We start from the raw sequence: 22,171 nt of genomic DNA on the forward strand, positions 1-22,171 counted from the left end.
CGTCTTATCAACATTTGTATGTGCACAAGTACATGTTTACAAATCTCTACAGAATCCTGGAAGTAGAAATCTCGTCTTCCTCTCTTTACTCTAGTAGCTTCACTGACCATCGGTACGTCACCCTGGAGACACGTTCCGCAAGCTTTCTGGCTCGTCAACTCGCTCGTTGGGATATTCCCCTTCTGCCTCGCCAATGCGTTCTTGCATCTAATTCTACTGGACAGCACAGCCGCGAAGGAATTTGATACCGACATCTGCAGATAACATGGATGGGATGGCTGCGGCAGTTGTGAAGGTGAACATATGTAACAACCAATATATATCGTAACGCCATGACTACACATCTACACAACATTCAACACTCTAACTTTGCTTTGCAGAATGCTGGCGCAGTCCACAGGTTGAGCAGTAATGAGGGTAGAAGAGGCAATCCTCTTGTACTCGGAGTGAGGTAGTTCAGTCAGTAAAAGAGCATTAAACGGCCTCGCCAGCGCAAGAAGTAACTGCTCTTCAGCTGGGGCGTCTACCTTTGTGGACTGACACTTCGAGTGCCAAGGACGAACGAGCTGCAGAGCACCTTGCGACGTTGTCGCATTCTCGAGCTTGTCTGGCAGTGCGATCTCGAGTGGCCTCAGACCGGATGCCTGGATTGTGTAGGTGTAACTCCGTGCCGATGGATCTTCCCCTGACAATTGAATCTCTGTAACACGATGGGCAATGCATGGCAGTAGAAGGCGGCGATTGACAAATCGTGGAAGGGGTGACTTGGCGAATGAGCCGTACAATTTTCGCAAGGTTCTGAGCGATGCAGGCTGCTGACTCGTCATTGATGGCTGTTCTTGTGCATTTGGGTGGAATGGTGGAGATGGTCGAGTTTCGTACGAGGTTATCTGGGCAGGGAAACAGCTATGAAACGGTGACGCCTCTCCGACCCAATCCAGCACCGAGATGTCTCCGGACTGTGATATGATTTTGGCCAGGAGACGGCCAAGTGCATTCTCAGCAGATTCACCATACAGAATGGGCAGGTGGAGATTGAAGATCCCGAAAAGTGAATAGGCAATATCCTCAGGCCGCGTTGTGCGACGCAGTGACACCCATTGCAGTCTTGAGCGTGCGTCATCCATACCCGGGGAAAAGTCGGTGAGGGACCGGGACTCTATTCCAGTTACCCTCTCCAACTCTTCCAGCACAGTAGCATCATTTTTATGGTTCGAAGACGTGAGATTCTTGTAAAGTGACCAGGACTGAGTGTAGAACAGTATGTTTCCAGGAGCCAGTAGTTCTTGGAGGGTCCACCCACGTCCGAACCACTCACTGCTCCCAAACGAACCGGTATCAGGAATGTCAGAGAGGTACACAATGGTCAGGGCAGACCGTCGGTACCACACAAACATTGATCCTATTGCTTCCTGCACTTCCGCACTGCTGTCCTTGTCTATGCAGCACGTGTCGCTCCATGCCCACAAGTAACCCCGCTCGCAGGCAACAAGACAGAAGGCTTGGAGCTTTCCGAAGCCGCCGTTTGATGACATACCATATATCGGGTGGCCGTCGACGTTGCGCAATGATGGCTCGCCTTCACCCCAGCGATGAGAAAGCATCACAAACCGAAAGTGTCTCGAGACTTCAGTACGGATGAGTTTCATTCGTTGATTTGGGTCGCACGTTTTGCACGACGACAGCAGTTGACTGTACTGTTGACTGGTCATAAAATGCGATATCTGAGCATCCCGATTGCACAGGAAGCCGGTATGTGTGTGCAACAGCCTAGGCGGCACGGCTTTGAGGATGTCAAATGCGACATCTCGGATGACTCGCTTAACGTCGAAGTAGGCAGGAGGAGAAGCATTGGAGGGTGGCACAGCAACATGTGACCTGATCTTTGTTTGGAGGTAGGCTGTAAGACAGCACCGGGATATGTCGTGACGAGAATCTCCGGGTATGAGTAGTCGCACGGCTTCTTGCTCAAGCGCAATAGCCTCATCCAGATCAGCTGCTACTGGTTGTTGGCGAAACCGGTCTACTAGACACTCTGCAAGGTCGTGGAGGGACGAGGCGCGACTGGGATGCCCAGTCGGGTGGAATTGCAGTGCATATCGGTACAGTGTGATGGCCTCGTTCAGATTGGCGATTGCATTCTGACTGCGAGATCTGTCCCGAAAGTAATTCGCAAGGGCACCTAAATTGCCTACCGCCCGACCAAGGACAGTTTCGTCCGAGTTTGACCGCTGGACTCCCTCCCCAACGAAAAGAGCAAGCTGTTCGATGGAAACAGCATAATCAGGATGTCCTGGTAGTCGGAGCTCCAAAACGTATGTTGCGAGGCAAATAGCCTCGTCCAAGTCGGCCAATGCGGCCTGGTTCTGAAACCTGTCCCAGAGGTGTCGCGAGAGCTCGAAGAGTGAGGAGGGAACATCAGCACGGCTTGTTGGACGGACCATTGGTGCAGCTTTACGAATAGAATTTGCCCGCTGCAACCCAGGCGTGTCAGCTTGTTTGTGAAACTTCTTCCAGAGGGCACGAGCAAGGGGGTAAAGAACTCCGCCACGGCCGGGATGCCCTAGTGGATAGAGCTCTAGTGCTGCGCGTCTGAGCGTGACGGCTTCGTCTAAGTCGGCAACTACCCCCTGATTGTCATATCTAAGCGAGAGACAGCGAGCGAGATGGTGGAGCGACAAAGACCGAAGAGAATGTCCAGAGGGACATAGTTCCAAAGCTGCGCGATGCAGCTCAATCGCTTCATCCAAGTCGCGCGTCGCAGCTTGTTTGTGGAACCTCTTCCGGAGGTTGTCAGCAAGGTTGTAGAGAGATACGCTACGGTCAGGATGCCCTGGGGGACGGAGCGCTAGCGCTGCACGTCCGAGCGCGACGGCTTCACCCAAGTCGCCGGCTACACCCTGATTATCATATCGACTTGAGAGACAAAGAGAGAGGCTGTGGAGCGACGAAGACCGATCAGGATGTCCAGAAGGACGCAGTTCCAAAGCTGCACGATGCAACTCAATTGTCTCGTCCAAGTCGTGGATCACAGCTTGTTTTACAAACCTCAACTTGAGGTAGTCAGCAAGATTGCTGAGAGATACATCACGATGAGGATGTTCTGGTGGACGGAGCTCTAGTGCTGCACGTCCGAGCATGATGGCTTCGTCCAAGTCAGCTACTACCCCCTGCTCGTTATATCTATCTGAGATACAGAGAGCAAGTTCGTGGAGCGATGAAGATCGATCAGGATGTCCAGAGGGACGTAGTTCCAGAGCTGCACGATGCAGCTCGATCGCTTCCTCCAAGTCGCGAATCGTAGCCTGTTTCACAAACCTCAACCGGAGATAGCCAGCGAGGTTGTAGAGAGATACGCCACGACTTGAATGCCCTGGTGGGCGGAGCTCCACTACTACACGTCCGAGTGTGATGGCTTCTTCCAAGTCAGCAACTACCCCCTGCTCATCATATCTGTCTGAAAGACAGAGAGAGAGGCCGTGAAGTGATGAAGACCGATTGTGATGCCCAAGTGGTCGGAGTTCTAAAGCGGCGCGGAATAATGTGATCGCCTCGTTCAAATCGTCGACTTTCCCCTCTTCTTGGAATCTGTAGTAGAGTGCCTCCGCCAGGTCGGTAAGGGGAACATCACGGCCATCTTGCCCAGGACGACAGCATTCCAGCTCTGCCCGCTTTTGGGACACGTCGTCCGTCATATCCATCATGTGGACGGAGTTACACAGGAGGATATACACCGTTACACGATGGAAATGGTTCTGCCTTCACGCCAGATTCCGTAATCAGCTGCAATAAGACAGGAGCATTAGAGTCATACCCCTCGAAACAAGCAACAAACGAAGTAAGTTTTGAATATCAGAATGGTACCCGGATCAGCAAGGCCAATCAAACAGAACGAAGGGACCCAGGGCAACGACACAGAGTACGGAGCTGGCAATCTTGGGTGTCGGTGAGAACAAAGTGGGGATAAGACTACATGGAGGTCAATGCATATGACGCAGAGACGGACCGATATGGACCTCAGCGATAGATGCGAAAAGTGCGATTTGGCTAAAGAAGTGAGAGAGAATTCGGCTGTGCTCGTTGAGTAAGTCACGCAGATTGAGGATGAGGAGGAATTCACCAAGTGCAGGTGGATGTCTGTGTGAGAGAGAGGGCAGGTAACCATGGCTATAAAGAGAACGAGCCCCACCGCAATGTTATTCCACTCATGTAAGGTTCCACTGACATCGCAAACATGACACTGGCATCGTGCCAGCCTTTTGCTGTAGTGCTGTAGTGCTACCTATAACTCTCACTATGGAAACGAGTTTTTGCGTAATCAGGTCTTAGTTTCATGGACGATGCTTGTCGAGTGGTACTGCATTGCGGCACGGGACCCTTACTTTCCAGGACGCAGAGCAGTCCTGGTCTGTTTCCGTCATCTTTTGTTGCGCACGATCATGACGGTCCGAACTTCGAGTGACCCTGGGATGGCGCAACGGTCTATTGATTTTCCTGTAAGTCACATTCACTCCTGCCGTTGATATTCGTGTTGTGAATTCCCTTACGTAATTCATGACGAGCGCCAACCAACTTTGCTTCTCAATTTCAACGGGGCTCCAGCGGGCGGCCGTCTGTCACCCACCCCAGACCCAGTTCTCAGTCAGCGCAGACCAGGCACCGGTTCGCACACCGCTTCCTCTGCGGAGCTCTCTGTCGAAAAGAGTGTCCCTCGAAAACAATAGCCTAGCTGCCTAATTATCCTGCTCTCCCTACTTCTTATAAACCTGGTCTGGCAACTCCCTCGATGCACGCCCGTTCCCAATCACACTCGGGCTACACCCCAGCTTATAGTCACTCACATCCCATCACCACCACCACCGCCTCGTCCCCTCCATCTCTATTTGGCATCATCAGTGACGACGTTTCTGATGACAAGTACGGCTTCGCTAGCGCGAGCGGCAGTGGAGGTAGGCTTTTGTTACGTAATCTGTGCCTCTCCCTCCCAGACTCAATCATTCAGGTCCAGTGACCGGAAAATCTGGCTCTGAACAGGGCACCGTCCGAGGCGTCATGGGTAAACCGACGGGTACAAATAATTTCGTGACCAAGCTTTACCAGTGAGTTCCCGCCTTTGAACCCAACCCTGTGGAAAATGACGAGGCAATACGACATGTGACAGAATGATAAATGATCCAAAGTCGCGGCATTATATTGCATGGACAGAGCATGGTACAAGGTATACACCTTGTTGCTGCATGCCTTTCATCAGAAGTTGACACGACTCACTCATAGTTTCGTGGTATGCAATGTCGGCGAATTTAGTCGCTCCATACTAGGACCGCATTTCAAACACAATAACGTGTGTATTGTCTGGTTTTGTTCTTTCTTCCCTCTCCCCCTTTGCCACTACGCCGCGCCATTACCCTCACCCCTGCTGCCTAATGTGTACTAACACCCCATTAGTTCTCGTCTTTCGTCCGACAGCTGAACATGTACGGGTTCCACAAAATCAATAGAGTAAGTCCGCGTTGTTGAACTCGTATTCATCCCGACGGTTTTTTTTTTTTCCTTCTCGTTTTCGTGATCTTGGCACGCCAACCTATCCCCAATTATGTCCCCCCATTATCATTCTTATGATGCCTTGCGATAAATCAGACACCACGTGCCCAACGCACATCCACGAGCTCCCAGACATGGGAGTTTTCACACCCCAAATTTCTTCGAGAGCGACCGGACCTTCTAGATACGATCAAGCGAAAGGCGTTGGAGGCTGATCCGTGGGAGACGCGTCGGTAAGCGCAGAGAATCTTCTATTTAGGAATGACCTTATTATTTATGAAGTATCGAACTTCCCGGTGAGGTTGCTCGGTTTTTGGGTAACATCCGCGAGGAGAATCGCGCATTATGGCGAGAGATCAGACAGCTCGGCGGACAAATCCCACCACAATTCGCAAACTCGTTGGGGTCTTTCTCGCTTTCACAGTCGCTCTCGGTGTCAGCCCAAGGCCATACATCGAGTAATCTTAGTGACGAGGTACCTCCCCTGTCGTTAGCAGGCTCGCTTCCGTCCTCTCCACAGCCACCATCATTGGAGTGGTGCCGTTGGGTAGAGGCAGAAATTGGCAAATGGAGGTCACGGGAGGACAAACTGGTACACGACGTACGCACACCCGTTGACGCGGTGAACTCCGGTGCAAAAACCCGTTCTGGGAAAGGAACAAGAACGGGATCTGGCCTGGGCATCAGTACAGGGACCAACAAGAGTGGTGAGGGCGAGGACGGTAAGTCTGCACGCGCCGCCTAACTTGTTAATGGCCAATGCGGATCGATACCCCAGTTCACGCTGCCATACTTCAAGACTTTCACGCCCTCTCGCTTGTTGGATCATCTCACTCGCCGTCAGGCGGAGATGGGAATGCAGGTGCGGGTAACGCCTGGGTGAGAGGGGCCAGCACAAATGGCCAGAACATCTCTTGTTGGAGTCGTGTTCACAGTGGTAGTGCGGACAACCGGGCTGCCGGGCCCTGTGACCCCCCAAAATATGCCTGTGTGTAGTAATATTTTGTACTAGGACATAGAAGAGTGCCAGTAGGTAGCAACTCCAGTTGGCAATGAAGAGGTAGTTTTTTGTCTGATTTAACACTTATTATGGTGACCACCATTCTGTACAAAATCTACAGAATTCGCTTGTTTCCAACTGCATCCTGATACATTATGGGTCGATGCTGGGGATGGGACCTAGTCAGGTATCTGCAACCAGCTGCTTACATGGATTGTCAAGTTCATCAGACCCGTCGAACTCGATAGCGACGGCCGACATAGCAGCATGCACGAAGTTGATAGTTGCGGTTCAAGAAAAGTAGACGACGACACCGGCGATGAGCCCTACTACAGAATACGCGAGAAAAACTAGTGGAAGGGAGTGCTTAATGCTTCGGCGCTGTAAGACGTTTGAGATGAATTGGGAATGGAGACAACGGGGAATTACGATGAGAACTGCAAACTCACCGGAAGAAACACGAATCCTTCACGGGCAGCAGCACCGGTATGGTGAAGGGTCGCAGAACCCTCCGCCATCTCTACTCTGTACCGAAAGATAGACAGGAGAGATGTGACCATACTTAGAACGGAGCATAAAATAGCAACCAGACTTCCGATGCGTGCGATACTATCCAGCCCCGGGATCGAGATAAGCGTGATGGAGGCACTCAGGATGATTTGCGCAGACTGCGCAAGCGAAGAAGGGGAGGGGGTAGAAGAGAGAAAAGGAAGGGAAACAAGTCAGGCACGAGTACGCCTTTCGTCAAAATAGTTAATAGCCCTCACCACGAAACAGGAACAAGTACCGACAACAAACAACGGCACACTACTCTGCGCGCTGGAATTCCTCTCCACATCGAAATGTCCACTATATCTTGCTCTATCCACGAACAAGAACGGGATGCCCAGGCACAGTATGCCGATTAGTACCTCGATCGCGGTGCGCAGCATCGGGGCCTGCATATCTCGCGAGAGCGGTTTGTGTGGTCCGAAGTTGACTTGACGCCAGTGGGCTGACAAGAACGATGTCATTGTAAGAACATACCACCAAGGGAGGGGAATGGTGCGACGGCTCACCAGCACGTAAAAGGATGCGCACGACTATACGGGTGTATAAGAGAGTGGATTGTTGACTCGGATCTGTCGAAACAAAAATGTTAGACGGACTAAGCCGAATAGAAAACGTTCCAACCTCACCATTGAGCAGTTTCGAGAGTTCCTGACACTCCTCCTGACTAAAAGGTGGTTGGATCGGTTGGGGATGGACAAGCAGTCGATCCACATAGGACCATTGCAACGCATCTGCAGCCTCCTGCCTGGATCGTTGCGAGAGAACGACGTGGGCGGGATGCATCTCGACATAGGACCAGTACCCATATTCGTCGCCTATTAATACACCTGACAATATAAGGACCTGAATCAGCACGCAAAGCCAAAGGTGAACGAGTACAGCTCACGATCGTCCTCTCCAGACACTGTCCCATCATCAGTGGGCACGTCATTCAGAATCCGCCTATATCTATGATCTACCCACAATACCACCAAGTCTCCCATGGATACACCTTTCTTCTTACTCCATCCAGACTCCTTGTGACGAATCCACATCTCACACCCCCCTGGGACTTGTCGCTCAGCCACGTTTTTCATCGCATTTTCCATGACCCTCTCTACTTCCTCAAACCTTGCATGACTCCTCAGATCCAAATCTGTTGTAGCGCGTTTTTCGGGGTTTCCGAAATACTGTATCCCATGTGGCAGCACATATTTGTACCACCCGCCATTTGAGTAAAATTGTTTCACGGAACCATAATCGTAGTTACTTCGAGCCGAATTGTTGACGTCAAATCGTGCTGGTTGTGCCAATTGAGGTGTGGGTTGTGCGACGACTGGTGGGTCGGCCGCGGAGGACCCCGGAAAAGTGGTGATAACTGGAGGAGTCATTGTGCGTGAAGAGGTAAGAAGAGGGCGACGTTCGCTGTATAAAAAATAGCACACCAGGAACACGCACACACATATACTTGACCACTCACTCGGCTCCATGGATGATTTCAGTGGGAGATACAGCTGTAACGGCTTGTGCTGGGATCACTGTCTCTGGTTGTGGTTGCACTGCCGGTTTGGGATCGTCTGGTTTCCTTGAAAAAGTTACACTTCACTTCAGATTTCCGTTCCCGTGCGAGAACCACCAAGTTGAGCGTACCCGCTCGAACTACTGCTGAACGTGTAAATGCTCTTCGCGTCATCCCGTCCGTGAGGGTGGAGTGACCCATGACTCGACGCAGAAGACCCGGGCCGACCGAGGGACGACAAAGACGGCTTGCGTGACATGCGTCCGGGGGGTGTCGCAGGACCAGCGAGATCAGGTATACTGAACTCCGAGCGACGCATGACCGTCCCCACGCGCGAGCGGAAGGCGGACCCTTTCGGAGTGGTCATTTGGGTGCTTTTCAGAATTATATCCGACCAAGGGCACGCTCGAACGCTGACATAACCACCAACGCCTGCCGCGGCATTTCCTTTTCTGGACGTTCCCACGGACACCACCACTACTACCCACCGGTGACCGAGGTCCCTCGCTACCGTGGTAGGTGGCGATGCTAGGCAGACCGACCCCTTTGAACCCCTCTGAATTGGCCGAGTACTGCGGTGCCACGACCGTGACTGGCGCATCAGACATGACACGAGACAGACTCGCCGCACACAGGGTATACACCAGTTTCATGTTGGTTCGTATGGCGCTACAGGCTCACGGTATGTTGTACAGGCACAAAGGCAGGTCCAAGGGGCGGGGGCCATTGAGATGCAGAGCGTCTCACAGGCACGCTCTTCTGACCACCCGTACGCCAACGGCGAACCAAACGACATTTCAACCATGTCTGGATTCTACGCGGAGGTACATGCTCTTCTGTCCATCGCCTCTTCTTTGTCTCAGCTGCGTACACAGGTGACTTCTATCCAAGAAGCGATTTCTCAGTTCAACGCGAACATTGCTACTATTTCCGACCTTCACGCCCGTTCACTGAATGCCCTCTCAGAACAAGAATCGGAAAGCAATGCTTCTCGACTTGCTGAACTTACGAATGCCACACGAGCACTGAGCAACGAAATTTCAAGACGTATCAAAGCCCTACAGACCCCCGTTAGCGGAATAAGCAGAAACGACGCAGAAATTAGGAAGAACAGAGTGAGTTAACCGAGTGCGTTGTCTGACTTACGAGGTAATCAGTGCTTCGCATAGATTACCCTCGTCCACGGAAAGTTTGTCGAGGCGCTTCAGAGATACCAGACCGTCGAACAACAGTATCGTCAACGGTACCGAGATCGCGTGGAGCGCCAGTTCAAAATCGGTGTGTAGTTCCCGCTGGTGGTATTATAAGTGGTTCATGTTGGATGGATTCGTCAGTCAAGCCCGAAGCAACCCCTGAAGAGGTGTCTGCAGTTGTCAACGATACAGAGGGCAGCGCGAACGGTATCTTCCTCCAAGCTGTCAGTCCTCATTTATCATTGCTGCAGGTGCATAAACTCACGTCTTCAAACAGATCTCATCGTCCAACCGCTATGGAGAGTCTCGCCAAGCGTACCGCGAAGTGCAAGAGCGTCACCAAGACATCCAGCGGATTGAACACACACTAGCCGAGCTTGCACAGCTATTTAATGACGTGGGTTGCAGTCTCAGCTCTGCCGATTCGAATGCCTGACTAGGCATGTGTTTATGAATCAGATGGCAACTCTTATCGAACAGCAGCAGGAGAAGGTTGACAACATCGAAACAAGGGCGGCGGAAGTCAATACTGACACTAAAAGGGGGTGAGTTTTCCCGCACCGCTTTCTCCGGAATCAAGTGCAGTACCTAATTTTGATCCAGGACGGAACAGGTCGGGATCGCCGTTGGACATGCCCGCTCTGCCCGTCGGAAGCGATGGATATGTTTCTGGCTGACAGTCGTCATCATCCTTGCCGCCGTTGGGATCGGCGTGGGAGTGTACTTTTCCCAGCATCCACCCGGTTCGAGTTCGAGTTCAAGTTCGAGCTCAACGACGGCGAGTCCGAGTGCGACGACGACTGCATAGGTTGGAATGGCTGGACTGTAGTTTTTATACCCCCTACCTTCCCTAGTGACGTTGTACTATCGACCAATCTAATCTCTTATACACACACATATCTGCTGACGTGATGTCGGCTACTGGAAAATTCACGGTTTTGCAGCATTTCAACTGCCTCGCCCCCAACACCACAACTCGTGTGGTCGTGCAGCCATTTGGGTCCACTCATAGCCCACTTGACTAACCTAACCGCATTCTTCGTTCCTTTATAAAAACCGAAGCGTCATCGGTGGCCCCTCTCAAACAAAACATTACCCTCTCTTTTCCCGCGCGAACCGCACCCGTTCCCAACTCACACAATGACCAGACATTCCAACGGTTCGGCACGCGCACATTCTTCACCTGCCATACCTCCAGCGGGAACAATGACTCCAAAGGCGCACAAGATACGGAGACGCGGTTCCATTGACGTCGTCGATGCCAAGGTGGCCGTTGATCTGGCTACTGCTCAATCATACTCTGAGAACGTCTTTCTCTTCGTGCCAAACCTAATTGGTACGCTGTCACCACTTATTCCCGCTGTTACACGACGCTAACCTCGTTGGTTCGTAGGATACACACGTGTCATACTCGCAGGGCTCTCCCTGCACTTTATGAGCTATCACCCAAGATACTGTACCCTGTTGTACGGCATTTCCTGTTTGCTCGATGCAGTGGACGGTCTCGCTGCGCGGGCGCTGGGCCAGACGTCAAAGTTTGGCGCAGTTTTGGACATGGTCACAGACCGGTGCGTACTTGCTCTACTTCCGTTTGCCCCACCCCTCCACTATTCCATTCGCCTTGCTGTGGTTTAACTACCTCCTCTCGCTGAGGCTACTATATTAACGAGTTGTGCCCAAACACAGATGCACAACATCATGTCTCTTGTGTTATCTCTCCTCTGCATACCCAAGCTATGCTATCTTGTTCCAGTTCCTTATCGCACTCGACTTTTCGAGTCATTACATGCACATGTACAGGTAAGCAGTCCCACTTCTCTGATGATGGCTCTTCCATGGCATCCTTTGGGGATCCCTGCGAGCTGATACATCATCCTAGCTCTCTTGTGACAGGTTCAAGAAGCCACAAGCTCGTCACGAGTGATGTCAGCCGAATCCTGTGGTACTACTATAACGATTCTGTATGCATTCTTAGCCTTCTTATGCTGATGTCGAACTCACTGTCACAACGGCGCCCATACAGCGAACTCTGTTCTTCATGTGTGCAGGGAACGAACTATTCTTCGTCTCACTCTACCTCATGAAATGGATCCAAACGCCCTTCTCAGGCCTCACTCCCATCACCTTTCGTATCACACTTCCCCGCGTTCCTACTTTCTCTCACGTGGCCTGCAGTCATGGCTATCCTCACCTTCCCGGTCTGCCTTATCAAAAATGTGATCAACGTCGTGCAGTTATGGAAAGCAAGCAAGATCCTGGTTGGTGTCGACCTCGCAGAACGTGCAGCGGAACGGGAGAAAGATTCGATTGCCAAGCTAGAGAAGAAAGATTGATATCGGTACTTGCCACATGCGGTTCTGGATAGATGAGGGATGGGGGAGGGCGCAAGAAGCGCAGTTTGATCTAGACTTCTTATTGACCGGGGCTAATAAACGATGGAAGGTGCGACTTGATCGATCGGAGACATGGATAGCTCGCATGCTTCCGCACACCGCTCGTGCTGAATTTTTGCAGTTGGACATTTCTAAAGCGACTTCGACAGACAGACTAAGTCTGCCTGGCTGCGCCTTATACATACCATATTCATATCGTCATATCGTAGCTATGCACTCATGCTGTTTTGCGTTTTAATGAGGAGACCGACTTACTAGGATTTGACGTCGAATGTCCTTGAGATGATTTTCCTAGGGCCTGATAACAATATTCGACATTCCACCTCGTCGTATCCGGCATACCTGGCGCCATCGATGCTGCAGTCCCAAAAGTACTTTTTGGGATCGCGACATCGATGGTGCGAGATAGGATGTTAATACAATGCGGTACTTGCTACTGGTACATATATCTAGAGGCACTAATCTTACAGATACCGACTCAGCACGGAGAGAAGTCTAGATGTGAAAAGCAGTGAATTTGGGGATAAATTCGGAAATATAGACCAATGTTGACTTACAAGTTCGAACCGTACTAGGACTGCGCAGGGGAGACTGAGAATTCAAGTTAGACGACAACTGCAAGTGCCTGAACGTGCCAATTGTAAACTCGTACACGACCGTAAGTGGACAAGACGCGTGACAGCACGCGTCCACCACGCGTCACGACTTCTCGTGCGAGACCTGCCTCGTCCCGCTCAGCGGTCCAGAACATACGTCGGGACTTCTGACGGCATACAACAGACTGCAGGCACACCAACAAAATGTTTAAGCACAGCGATATCAAACCTCAGAAACGTGCCCTGACTACATCAGAAAGTGCAGGCACCGCTGGCGAGTATCCTTACAGATTGAACTTGTGCGGAATCCTATCAATCTTATTGATGTCTTTAATCTGAACGTGTATAAACCAGCTACGAACGACCCCCACTCTTTGAGGCGACAGTAGAGGACTTAGAAGAGTGTGCTATCGATCGCCTACGGATTCTAGCCGAAATCGAATCTTCATACGCACGGAATCGGACCTGGGACGAGCTGAAGGGCGTGACGGGGAAGCTATGCAGAAAATACTTGTACTTGAATTCCAACAAGACAGCAATTGGGCATATAAATTCGCAAGAACAACGGAAGAGGGATCATCTAGGACATTTCGTGTTGAGGCTCGCCTTTTGTCGCTCGTAAGTCGCGCTTTTCGTACGAGTCGTATGGGACTAATTGACCATCTACTTTCTTTTGGAAGGGAAGAACTCAGGAGGAGATTCGTAAAAGCAGAGACAACATTGTTTCAAGTGAGATATGATGAGGATCATATACCCGAAAGGATCGAGTTCATAAACTCGCTGAATTTCGGCTGGACGAAGGTGACTGCCTCACAGGATACGAGCTGTTTCCCTTGTGGGTCCTTACGATCAACAGGTTGGCGCGGATGAGAGAGGTTCTTTGGAGAAGGCGCTGAAGGCTCTGGAAGTAAAGCCGTCTACTCCTAGCGACAACCCACCGATCCAAGATTATGTCAAGGTGCGTCTTGCTTCATCCGACGCGCGGGGCTACTCAGGTTCATCCTAGGTACACTGGACCAAAGTACCTGATTTAGTTGCCAAACGACGTGTCTTTCTACGAGGAGGGTTCGCTTATGTTTCCAGCCAGGAGATATCGAGTATAATTTTTCATGAATTTGAAAGTAGACTAGAAAAAGCACTCGAGGTAAGGAGGTTTCGCAGACGGCGGGAATTTTGGCTAATTCTTCAATTAGCACACCGCCAAAATGCTTCCCGCGAATGGACGAGGACACGAGACTGGTACCTATATTAAACAACCTATCACAAGGCTTCCTCGTTGGTATTCCCTCAGAATGGTCGAGTGCTCCATCGTCGGGTGATGAGATCCGAGCGGAGATGATCGGTGATATGGCAAAGAAACACTTCCCATTGTGTATGCGCAACCTCCACGAGTGTTTGACCCGTGATCGGCACCTAAAGCACTTTGGAAGGCTGCAGTATGGTCTATTTCTTAAGGTAGGGTCGACGACTTGACGGCAGTGTTTATCGGCCGATGAGCGACCCTTTGCAGGTTTTGGGTCTCTCTATTGATGAGGCGATCCACTTTTGGCGCAAGTCCTTCAGCAACTTAACGGACGACAAGTTCAACAAGGAATACAAGTACAACATCCGACATTCATATGGCCTGGAGGGCAAGCGGGCCAACTATCCAGCGAAGAGGTGATCACCAGATATTATTTTTCGGTTTGATCGGCCGTTCTCACGACTCGACCCCGTGCATTGTAGCTGCCAACAGATCCTCACGACCGACAAACCTGGCGTTGGCGATTGTCATGGTTGCCCATATCGCCATTTTTCGCCCGAAAACTTACAGAGCAGTCTCCTAACACACTATTCGTCACAAGGTTTGGACACGACGGATCTACATGAAATCATGCGGACAGTGAAGGATGGCCATTACCACGTCGCATGCACGCGAGTATTCGAGATTACACATGCGCGCAAAGGGGTTAAGAAGGGTGATGGAATAGGCGGTGGAGAAAGTGTCACTCATCCAAACCAATACGCTGCACGAAGCATAGAGATTGAGAAGGAACAGTCGCAAGAAGGAACAGCGATGGCAGTAGTAGTGGATTGATTAGGTATTTTGATGTACTTTGTGTTTAGAGTTGCATTTTGTGTATGGATAACCGTGTCCGGAGTCCCAGGGTGGCGAGGGACCTCGATCACCGGTACCTGCCAAATTTACCTTGTCTCGGCCTACGCTGCAACAGGCTGGCTGGCTGAAATTGTGTCGTCTGCCCATCTTTGCCATCTTACTCTCACTTCCAAAGAACACACTCATGACTCGTAGTAAGGCATCCAAGGGAAACGGTGCTGCTAAAGAGCAAGATGCAACTGTACTTCGACAGTATGTCGATACCGATGGCCATTTCTCTCTGGTCAGGTTGGTGGAGTTGTGTGGACGATCCACATATTGGCGCTGACAGGTGGTCGTGTGCGTATAGGAACTTCAGGCTTGCGGATCTTGTTACCATAATGAATGGTGTCTGCGGCTCGCTCTCCATATTCTCATCCACACAATACCTTGTAACGAACGACGACGACTATTTACGATGGGCCCTTGCGCTCCCACTTGCCGGACTCATGTTTGACTTCTTTGACGGAAAAGTTGCTAGATGGAGGAAGTCCTCTAGCTTGCTGGGACAGGAGCTCGACAGTCTGGCGGACCTGGTAAGCCAACCATCATTAATACCGAGGGTATTTCGTAATTGACCGTAATTGCATTAGATATCCTTCGGCGTCGCCCCCGCCGTCCTTGCATTCGTCGTGGGGCTTCGAACATACCTTGATACTGTGTGTCTAACTGGCTTTATATGCTGTGGCCTCGCCCGGCTCGCTCGTTTCAACGCAACAGTCGCCCTCGTACCCAAGGATACAACTGGCAAGGCACGATACTTCGAGGGACTCCCAATCCCTTCATCACTGGGTCTCGTGGCCATGTTGTCTTACTGGGTACGACAGGGCTGGATTGAAGGCAAGGATGGTATCCCAGGTGGACTTGTCACGCTTTGGGGTGCCTCCGGGGGACGCGGAGAGATTCATCCCGTTAGTATCATCTTTGGCTTGTGGGCTGCTGCAATGGTCAGCAAGACCCTCAGAGTGCCTAAGCTTTAGTTATGTAGGTACATGTGTCAGATGACGAACGTCGTAATCGCGTTAGCTGTACTCCTTCATTTCATCGTGTGTAATTCAGAGGCTGAACAAACGTGCATGGGTCTCTGCTGGGAGCAAGGTTGGCGGCCGGCGAAACTTAGCCGCATATGCTGTACATTGGACGGACGATTAAGCCTTCAGGGTCTGAGACAAATATGCGGCTCGGTCTTGTTCATAACCTAGCGCAGAACAAATTGTCCAACGAGACGCTGTGATTACAGTAACTCGAGATATAGCCTTCGCGAATTAACGGAGCAGAGTAGAATCATAAACGAAGACGAAAGTCGGCGACATAGATCATGTACTTGAAGGGATTGGTAACGCATCAATACCAATGACTAGGCGTGTATCATCCCCCAGATCGTCCAGGGATCTTTGGGGTGCATGCAATGCTCCCTGTCCTTCCTCAGCTTTTCCACATAAATGTACGTGAAAACAAGCAAATCAAGCATATTACCATCCGGTTCGGATGGTTCACTCGGAACCAGAGACTCCACATCCTTTCCAGAGGTCACACTCGCGGTATCACACACGGTACGTGATTCGGCCACCGAAAAGCCATCAGCACTCTTCGCGTCTACGTCGGCGGCACTTCGTACTGTAGCATTTATGTCGAGATAGCCACCATCCTGGGAATTGATGAACGGGAGCCAGAAGTTGCGGCGTCGGTGATATTTTGCAATTGGGAAAGGGTTAGAGGTGCCATCATCCCGATATAGCTGCATAGGCAAGTTCTCAGCGCCGGAATTCGATCGGGAAACGGAAAACATAGTTTACCGTGCATTTCAAGAGACCCAGCTCCCAGCGATAAGTGTGACCATCTGGGCCCTTGAAGGCACGTTCACTAAGTTAGTGTCCGTAAGTGATCAGGTTTCAGAGATAGTAGAGCAAAGAGTTGACTGACCGACGAAGTCTACCTTTGGCTGGAATGAATTCCTTGGAATTCATCCCCTCACCGCTTAAGTCAGCTAAACCACCACCATTCTCAAACATACGAAGCTTCGAAGGAGAGAATGTATGCCATTCAATCTCCCCAAGCTTCCTAAACCCCTCGTGCACGAGATCCTGTTCATGGCTGGTTTCATGCGAGGGAGCATGGCCGTCCACGGGGATGGCACGACCAGGGACTGCCTTCCACACCGTTGATCTCCGTGGGGTCCTGATCCCCTCACATGCAGAGGTGGTCACTTTGTAGAGGACGTTGCCAAATTCATCGCTGACTGTTGCATGACGAACAAAGTCGTCCGAAAAGACAAGCTTCATGGGGAGATTCACCTATGGTCGTTGACCAATAGCGCTGAAATGTGAGGATTATGAGCAGTGAGGGAGTTCCAAGCAGATAAAAGGTCATATATGGTCGGTCCAAGTTTACGGGACTGCGGAAACCAGTGTCTACTAGACGTACACACATATGGTGGCCTGGTTACGCTTATCCTCGAAGTCTGTGCTCACACCTATCTCCTTTGGGCTGTGGGCAATTGCTATCCTTAAACCGTGGACCCGCTAGGCAGCCGAACCCACGCTGAGGTGAGGAAATTCTGCGGTGTGCAGCTTGGAAGGAATCGGGTATTTTGACAGGTTCGTGGCCCCTGAAACAACACAAAACAAAAAGAAATCAAAATCTGACTTCAACGTGGGCCATGTGGAGTCAAGTCACGTTGATTGGGCAGTGAAAGCCACTCTGACAGGTCAGGTCCCCTAGACAGGCCACCAGGAAGCTGTCGGCGAATTGTTCGGTGAGGCATGTGAATGTGATGCGTGCTGGTGGACAAACGGACCCGACCCCTTCCGGAATGTAAGGAGCAGTTCGGTATCTTCTATGGTTGTTCGCTGACATCCGCGAATCAACTAAGCGCTCCCAACATTGAGCCTGTTGGCTCCGTCCGCATTTGCGGGTAGCTGTCTCGGACGTTGGAACCCGTATTCCTCCGTCAAGCCAACTCATGCGATACCCGTCGAATTATGGAGACCACAGATTTTGCCCCTGGATGCAACCCTTCAAGTGGATCAGACACCTACTTACAAAGCTGTACAGTTGTACCCGATGACGACCACCTTTGGATTAGCGTAGGGCCGCCGTGGGCAATACTTGCTCTTTGTGGGGTCAGACAACCGGAGCTATGCACTGACAAGTCGGTGGCCCGGCTGGAAAATCTGATTTCGTGCTTCGTGCACTGCACCAACATGCGAATTGCTGTAGGAGGGAGATCGATCTAACTTGCCAAGTACGTACTCCTAGAGGAGCTGATCTTGACTTGGAAGAACTTGGGTATAGCCTTGTTACTAACGTGATGCAGAGTTTACCCTTTGAAACAAAGGAATAGATTCACGGTCGAGTCAAATCTCTGCTAACTGGGGAATGACTGTTTTAAATGCAACTTAGACAACCTAGGCATGTCAAGTAGACCGCAGGAGAATAACCAGGTGAGCCGTGCCGCATGTGCGATATATTGTGGAAAGAATTTGAATTCTTCCGCGATGAAGCTAACCGGTATCATCCTGTGTGGTTCGTTGGTATCTGAAATTCCGCCAATGGGCGCCCCAGAAAGCTCTGTCTGCATTTGCCACAGTCAGTTGGCCGGGAACCCTCGTTCCTGTGCAAACCTAATTCTTGATCGGAGATAGTGGCATACTTCCCTCTGGATGTTTCAACATGCCATCCGGCTTCCCGACAGTGACTGGTGTTCGAGGGGAACCGTGGTAGTCGACACCGTGTCGTGTGGATTCGTCCGGCCATGTAAGCTCCTGTCAGGATGTCTCACTAGATCTGGATCTGTGGCAATTAGACCATGTCCAGTACTAGGTCGTATCTTTTTGTGGACGCATTCTTGGTAGGTTGTGGTCGGAACAAGCAAGCATTTGCTCAAGGTTGAAGGCTCCGGCGTCTCCTGCCTGACACTAGGGACATTCATAGCTGCACCTGGCGCTGGAAGGTTCGAACGCTTTTCTGTCCACCGTCTGCATTCACTGCCATCTACCCCTATTTTCCGCCCCTCCAAGCACGTCTCAACTGTCTTAGCCCTCCAAGCGTTGTCTGTTCCTGAAGACCGCCCGCGAAATGTTGTTTATATACTTAACTTGGCCGCTGGCAAAACTGACTTTGATAACTACTTGAACAGCTTGATAACTGCACATTCCCATTGCATCACCATCATGGTGGTCACCGGGATAGCTTGTTGCTCCTCGAGTTGAGCCATTGCTGCCAGTTTCTCCGTTCATGAGTCGATTTAGACGCTGCAGTGCGGCGGCCATCCAGGGAATAAAGAACGAATGGATTTATGGTGAAGTATGTCAACTGCGGTCTACTCCTGTCCCAGTGTCACCCCGGCAAAGAAATGGGCAACGTGTAATACTGTAGGTTGGTGTATCCGGAGTTAGCGGCGCCGATCACTCTCGTGGTCTATCTGCAAAAAATGAAATCCGTCCTGGTCGTGCAACCGTCTTGCTCGCCTAGTCATCAACAGTAGCAACGTTATTTGTTTTCAACCCCATCCATCCCACGCGCATCGCATCCAGAGAAAAAGTCACCGGGACCATGTCTAACGCAAAATGTTTCCCAAAAACCTCAGATATTAGCGTCTCTGTTAGGATATTGATGGTAAGCTGCCGTTGGCGTTGCTGGAGGGGTCATTGTAATCGTGGATGACTTGGATGTTCCTTGCGGCATGTAGTGGTCATCTGGCTTCTGGAAATCCTTCAGCCATATTCATTCCAGCAACACGGTGACAGGGGTACACACATAAAACACCGCCAATGAACGTTCTTGGTTACCACTGCCTAACCGGGAGAATGGAAATCTCTCGATGCGTTTTTGGTTATATCTTCGCTGTCGTCGGCGCACCCATAATACCACGAGGTAGGTAAGGAGAAGTGCGCCGACGATACCCGCTACCGTTCCGCCTATAGTTTTCCCGATTTTTGAGTGGAAATTATTGTACGTGACGGGCGTGGTTGATGCCGTCGGCGACAACTGTGTCGCAGCTGTGTATTGAGATGAAAAGGATGCTGAGGTAACTGCGAGAATGTACTTGCTGGCATTTTCATAGGCTGCACTTGCGTTCCAACTCCCGTCGGTCTAAACGAACACTTTCAGTGGTTGGTGTGTAGAGATCTCACAAGCTTACCCCTATGTTGAGATAGGCCCAAGAAGGCACGACAGTACCGAGCGGGGGAGGGCTTGGCAGACTAGGTACAACTTCATATAGTTGACATACATTCCCTGAGGTCCGTAGTCTTACCTGTCTGAAGTGTTGCTGCCACAGTTCGTCGTCCAGCTAGGCCAGCTGGTATGTTACCATATTACCAAGGGGCGCTTCCCATTCATGGTATAGTAATACAGAGAAGTACTCACGAGACAAACTTGGCACCTTGACAATGCAGCACAGGCACAAACCAAAGAATATACCACGGCGTTACACTCGCATGCATTGGATTCGATCACATTGGGGCCAATGTAGTATGCATTTGGAGAAAGTGCGGCTACAGTGAAGCCTATAGTCCTAGGTGTGACTGACTGGTCGTCGATGAGTTGGCATTAGCTCACCACCTCTGTCACATTGGGACTCTAGATAGGAGGCGATGATGCATGGATTCTGGTTCAGTGAGTTGCTTGCCTTGCCAACAAACCACAGTGAGATGGCGAGACAATAGATGTAATGATGCGAGAGTCACCCATGTGTAACTTGCACTGCACACCACATTTGAATACTGTGCAACAGTCACTGCAATACGCGATAATGCGACGACAGATGTAAGGATCCCAAAATGCATGGTAGTAGACAGGATCAGAGAGGAACGATCGATTCACCCCTAAACACCCCCAATATTATCGAGCAACGCAGTTACCCCCTTTGTCCCCAGCTAGCGCCGTCCACCATGAATGCACAGGGGCGATGAATGCGTCGCATCATGGGACCAGTATGTGGGAGACAGGTCCTCCACTGCACGCTGCGGGCTGGTCGAATTAAATTGCCAGAGGTCAATCCATATGAAGACACAGTTGGAAACCCCTTTATATGTCTGACTTGAACTAGTAGTACGCTTCTGGAGGCAGTCTGTTGCTGATCGCGCCTAAGGCTTCGGGTTTCGGTCCGGTTCAAGGGAACCAACTTGTGTCCTTTCTGAATATTGCCGCTTTCACCATTGGTTCTTAGATTCACAGCTTTCCAAAGATTAGATCTTTGGATATGACGGGTCGCACATACATATATGGTAGGCAGTGAGGACTCGCCTAATAGTACTTGATTCGAAACTACGTACATAAACCTTGGTAAAGGAAAAACAAGGGAGTCACTTCAACATGGCGAACCAGACAACCATTGCAACCGAATGTAAGTCATCGGAACGAGATATTCCCAACTAGTCCCCACTGGGTCTGTCTTGCAGTATTTGTGACTGTCGACGTAAGGCGCATCGAAACCGAAGACACTTTGGCACTGCGGCATTCGGTTTTGTGGCCCACCATGCCACTTTCCTACGTCCGCTTGCCTGAAGATGATCTTGGTTACCACTTTGGCGCGTTCTTACCATGCTCCGATAAACCTGTCGCCGTTGTCTCGTTGTTTCTTGAGGCCATTCCGGTAACCTGCGGCGAAGCCAGTGAACTGGCTGACAACAACGCGGCTGCTCTTCGGTTTCGGAAATTTGCATGTCACCCTAACTTCCAGGGTAGGGGGATCGGAACGAAGTTATTGAACCATGTCATGGCCGAATGCACGAGGTTGGGTGCAACGGTCTTGTGGTGCGATGCGCGAGTGAGCAGCTGCGACTGGTACAGCCGAAGGGGGATGGTGGCCTTCGGGGTTCCGTTCTTCAAAGGGTCCGTAGAGTATACTCGCATGAAGGCGGATCTTTCCAGGCTTAGCTCGGGGGTAATACAGCAAGATGATATGACACTCCTTCTGTGACACTTAGAGTCCGAGGGCAACCTTTTCATTATTCTAGATTATTATTCTAGGTTATTCCCCTGCCAGTGCGTTGTCTTTGTCGGCAACAATTCTGAGCTGTTTTTCAGAAACTGATACAGTATTGTGTGCCCTGACTCCGGAAGGTTCATTCAAACATATCCAGTTGCCAGAGTCGACGCTTAACGCCTTCCTTCACCGGCTACGCCTGAACTTCATATGTGCTTGTTAATTTGTAGCAAAACGCTACTCTTTGCTGGTCGGTGAGTCGGTCCGGTCTTTTGATGTTCTCTCTTCGCCACTGTCACTATCTCCAACTACGACCTTGTTGAGTTCTGT

At 50.8% G+C, this 22,171-nt stretch overlaps 11 protein-coding genes across 11 annotated transcripts; 6 read left to right on the forward strand and 5 right to left on the reverse strand.

The window, feature by feature from the left end:
• Positions 1-932: 932 nt before the first annotated feature.
• On the reverse strand, positions 933-1,649 carry F5J12DRAFT_715069 (uncharacterized protein; the record flags this gene model as incomplete). Its single annotated transcript, XM_051740925.1, has 1 exon — positions 933-1,649. A coding segment is annotated over one exon (717 nt), but the record flags the coding sequence as incomplete, so codon positions are not given.
• Positions 1,650-1,949: 300 nt separating this feature from the next.
• On the reverse strand, positions 1,950-3,701 carry F5J12DRAFT_714638 (TPR-like protein; the record flags this gene model as incomplete). Its single annotated transcript, XM_051740902.1, has 2 exons — positions 1,950-2,145; positions 2,230-3,701. Coding segments are annotated over 2 exons (1,668 nt in total), but the record flags the coding sequence as incomplete, so codon positions are not given.
• Positions 3,702-4,445: 744 nt separating this feature from the next.
• On the forward strand, positions 4,446-5,931 carry F5J12DRAFT_807770 (uncharacterized protein). Its single transcript, XM_051744687.1, has 6 exons — positions 4,446-4,949; positions 5,003-5,099; positions 5,162-5,218; positions 5,275-5,341; positions 5,446-5,499; positions 5,638-5,931. The coding sequence occupies exons 1-6, from the start codon at positions 4,787-4,789 to the stop codon at positions 5,776-5,778; spliced, it is 579 nt and encodes a 192-aa protein (XP_051603840.1). The 5' UTR covers positions 4,446-4,786; the 3' UTR covers positions 5,779-5,931.
• An 873-nt stretch (positions 5,932-6,804) lies between these two features.
• F5J12DRAFT_807775 (uncharacterized protein) lies at positions 6,805-8,991 on the reverse strand. Its single transcript, XM_051744688.1, has 8 exons — positions 8,723-8,991; positions 8,533-8,657; positions 7,980-8,450; positions 7,720-7,920; positions 7,600-7,662; positions 7,309-7,535; positions 6,991-7,209; positions 6,805-6,922 (listed from the first exon to the last, which is right to left on the reverse strand). Exons 2-8 carry the CDS (start codon positions 8,534-8,536, stop codon positions 6,833-6,835), a joined length of 1,275 nt encoding a protein of 424 aa, XP_051603841.1. The 5' UTR covers positions 8,537-8,657; positions 8,723-8,991; the 3' UTR covers positions 6,805-6,832.
• Positions 8,992-9,168: 177 nt separating this feature from the next.
• Positions 9,169-10,692, forward strand: F5J12DRAFT_807784 (t-SNARE). The gene is made up of 8 exons (XM_051744689.1): positions 9,169-9,227; positions 9,287-9,415; positions 9,467-9,706; positions 9,761-9,869; positions 9,926-10,008; positions 10,062-10,181; positions 10,244-10,329; positions 10,388-10,692. Exons 1-8 carry the CDS (start codon positions 9,198-9,200, stop codon positions 10,590-10,592), a joined length of 1,002 nt encoding a protein of 333 aa, XP_051603842.1. The 5' UTR covers positions 9,169-9,197; the 3' UTR covers positions 10,593-10,692.
• A 34-nt stretch (positions 10,693-10,726) lies between these two features.
• F5J12DRAFT_925465 (CDP-alcohol phosphatidyltransferase-domain-containing protein) lies at positions 10,727-12,437 on the forward strand. The gene is made up of 5 exons (XM_051749364.1): positions 10,727-11,120; positions 11,178-11,352; positions 11,471-11,584; positions 11,664-11,745; positions 11,808-12,437. Exons 1-5 carry the CDS (start codon positions 10,925-10,927, stop codon positions 12,147-12,149), a joined length of 909 nt encoding a protein of 302 aa, XP_051603843.1. The 5' UTR covers positions 10,727-10,924; the 3' UTR covers positions 12,150-12,437.
• Positions 12,438-12,837: 400 nt separating this feature from the next.
• F5J12DRAFT_807795 (DNA primase, large subunit) lies at positions 12,838-14,944 on the forward strand. Its single transcript, XM_051744690.1, has 8 exons — positions 12,838-13,072; positions 13,128-13,391; positions 13,454-13,574; positions 13,630-13,731; positions 13,780-13,925; positions 13,967-14,228; positions 14,284-14,432; positions 14,499-14,944. Exons 1-8 carry the CDS (start codon positions 12,978-12,980, stop codon positions 14,848-14,850), a joined length of 1,491 nt encoding a protein of 496 aa, XP_051603844.1. The 5' UTR covers positions 12,838-12,977; the 3' UTR covers positions 14,851-14,944.
• Positions 14,945-14,988: 44 nt separating this feature from the next.
• On the forward strand, positions 14,989-16,065 carry F5J12DRAFT_807799 (uncharacterized protein). The gene is made up of 3 exons (XM_051744691.1): positions 14,989-15,159; positions 15,221-15,446; positions 15,504-16,065. The coding sequence occupies exons 1-3, from the start codon at positions 15,056-15,058 to the stop codon at positions 15,888-15,890; spliced, it is 717 nt and encodes a 238-aa protein (XP_051603845.1). The 5' UTR covers positions 14,989-15,055; the 3' UTR covers positions 15,891-16,065.
• A 25-nt stretch (positions 16,066-16,090) lies between these two features.
• On the reverse strand, positions 16,091-17,304 carry F5J12DRAFT_395981 (uncharacterized protein). The gene is made up of 3 exons (XM_051739219.1): positions 16,834-17,304; positions 16,707-16,773; positions 16,091-16,648 (listed from the first exon to the last, which is right to left on the reverse strand). The coding sequence occupies exons 1-3, from the start codon at positions 17,190-17,192 to the stop codon at positions 16,268-16,270; spliced, it is 807 nt and encodes a 268-aa protein (XP_051603846.1). The 5' UTR covers positions 17,193-17,304; the 3' UTR covers positions 16,091-16,267.
• Positions 17,305-20,397: 3,093 nt separating this feature from the next.
• F5J12DRAFT_925468 (uncharacterized protein) lies at positions 20,398-20,724 on the reverse strand (the record flags this gene model as incomplete). The annotated part of the gene is made up of 3 exons (XM_051749365.1): positions 20,601-20,724; positions 20,473-20,542; positions 20,398-20,420 (listed from the first exon to the last, which is right to left on the reverse strand). Coding segments are annotated over exons 1-3 (192 nt in total), but the record flags the coding sequence as incomplete, so codon positions are not given.
• A 451-nt stretch (positions 20,725-21,175) lies between these two features.
• On the forward strand, positions 21,176-21,946 carry F5J12DRAFT_807807 (uncharacterized protein). Its single transcript, XM_051744692.1, has 2 exons — positions 21,176-21,259; positions 21,315-21,946. The coding sequence occupies exons 1-2, from the start codon at positions 21,229-21,231 to the stop codon at positions 21,833-21,835; spliced, it is 552 nt and encodes a 183-aa protein (XP_051603848.1). The 5' UTR covers positions 21,176-21,228; the 3' UTR covers positions 21,836-21,946.
• Positions 21,947-22,171: the final 225 nt, after the last annotated feature.

Source organism: Pisolithus orientalis, assembly GCF_024613125.1.
Source record: "Pisolithus orientalis strain OTSU chromosome Unknown F5J12scaffold_4, whole genome shotgun sequence".
NCBI lineage: Eukaryota > Fungi > Basidiomycota > Agaricomycetes > Boletales > Pisolithaceae > Pisolithus > Pisolithus orientalis.

Excerpts from the sequence above, each read along its gene's own strand:
- F5J12DRAFT_807784 (XM_051744689.1), top strand. The coding sequence starts at position 9,198 with ATGACACGAGACAGACTCGCCGCACACAGG. Across the intron at positions 9,416-9,466 it reads TGTCTGGATTCTACGCGGAG|GTGACTTCTATCCAAGAAGC; the intron begins GTACATGCTCTT and ends CTGCGTACACAG. Across the intron at positions 10,182-10,243 it reads TTGCACAGCTATTTAATGAC|ATGGCAACTCTTATCGAACA; the intron begins GTGGGTTGCAGT and ends TTTATGAATCAG.
- F5J12DRAFT_807770 (XM_051744687.1), top strand. The coding sequence starts at position 4,787 with ATGCACGCCCGTTCCCAATCACACTCGGGCTACACCCCAGCTTATAGT. Across the intron at positions 5,100-5,161 it reads TTCGTGACCAAGCTTTACCA|AATGATAAATGATCCAAAGT; the intron begins GTGAGTTCCCGC and ends GACATGTGACAG. Across the intron at positions 5,342-5,445 it reads CGCATTTCAAACACAATAAC|TTCTCGTCTTTCGTCCGACA; the intron begins GTGTGTATTGTC and ends ACACCCCATTAG.
- F5J12DRAFT_807807 (XM_051744692.1), top strand. The coding sequence starts at position 21,229 with ATGGCGAACCAGACAACCATTGCAACCGAAT. Across the intron at positions 21,260-21,314 it reads GACAACCATTGCAACCGAAT|TATTTGTGACTGTCGACGTA; the intron begins GTAAGTCATCGG and ends TCTGTCTTGCAG.
- F5J12DRAFT_395981 (XM_051739219.1), bottom strand. The coding sequence starts at position 17,192 with ATGAAGCTTGTCTTTTCGGACGACTTTGTTCGTCATGCAACAGTCAGC. Across the intron at positions 16,774-16,833 it reads GCCAAAGGTAGACTTCGTCG|TGAACGTGCCTTCAAGGGCC; the intron begins GTCAGTCAACTC and ends ACACTAACTTAG. Across the intron at positions 16,649-16,706 it reads TGGGTCTCTTGAAATGCACG|CTATATCGGGATGATGGCAC; the intron begins GTAAACTATGTT and ends TTGCCTATGCAG.
- F5J12DRAFT_807775 (XM_051744688.1), bottom strand. Across the intron at positions 7,663-7,719 it reads ACTCTCGAAACTGCTCAATG|ATCCGAGTCAACAATCCACT; the intron begins GTGAGGTTGGAA and ends TTGTTTCGACAG. Across the intron at positions 6,923-6,990 it reads AAGGATTCGTGTTTCTTCCG|CGCCGAAGCATTAAGCACTC; the intron begins GTGAGTTTGCAG and ends AACGTCTTACAG.
- F5J12DRAFT_925465 (XM_051749364.1), top strand. The coding sequence starts at position 10,925 with ATGACCAGACATTCCAACGGTTCGGCACGCGCACATTCTTCACCTGCC. Across the intron at positions 11,121-11,177 it reads CTTCGTGCCAAACCTAATTG|GATACACACGTGTCATACTC; the intron begins GTACGCTGTCAC and ends GTTGGTTCGTAG. Across the intron at positions 11,353-11,470 it reads TTGGACATGGTCACAGACCG|ATGCACAACATCATGTCTCT; the intron begins GTGCGTACTTGC and ends GCCCAAACACAG.
- F5J12DRAFT_807795 (XM_051744690.1), top strand. The coding sequence starts at position 12,978 with ATGTTTAAGCACAGCGATATCAAACCTCAGAAACGTGCCCTGACTACA. Across the intron at positions 13,073-13,127 it reads TATCCTTACAGATTGAACTT|CTACGAACGACCCCCACTCT; the intron begins GTGCGGAATCCT and ends TGTATAAACCAG. Across the intron at positions 13,575-13,629 it reads TGAATTTCGGCTGGACGAAG|GTTGGCGCGGATGAGAGAGG; the intron begins GTGACTGCCTCA and ends TACGATCAACAG.
- F5J12DRAFT_807799 (XM_051744691.1), top strand. The coding sequence starts at position 15,056 with ATGACTCGTAGTAAGGCATCCAAGGGAAACGGTGCTGCTAAAGAGCAA. Across the intron at positions 15,160-15,220 it reads GGCCATTTCTCTCTGGTCAG|GAACTTCAGGCTTGCGGATC; the intron begins GTTGGTGGAGTT and ends GTGTGCGTATAG. Across the intron at positions 15,447-15,503 it reads TCGACAGTCTGGCGGACCTG|ATATCCTTCGGCGTCGCCCC; the intron begins GTAAGCCAACCA and ends TAATTGCATTAG.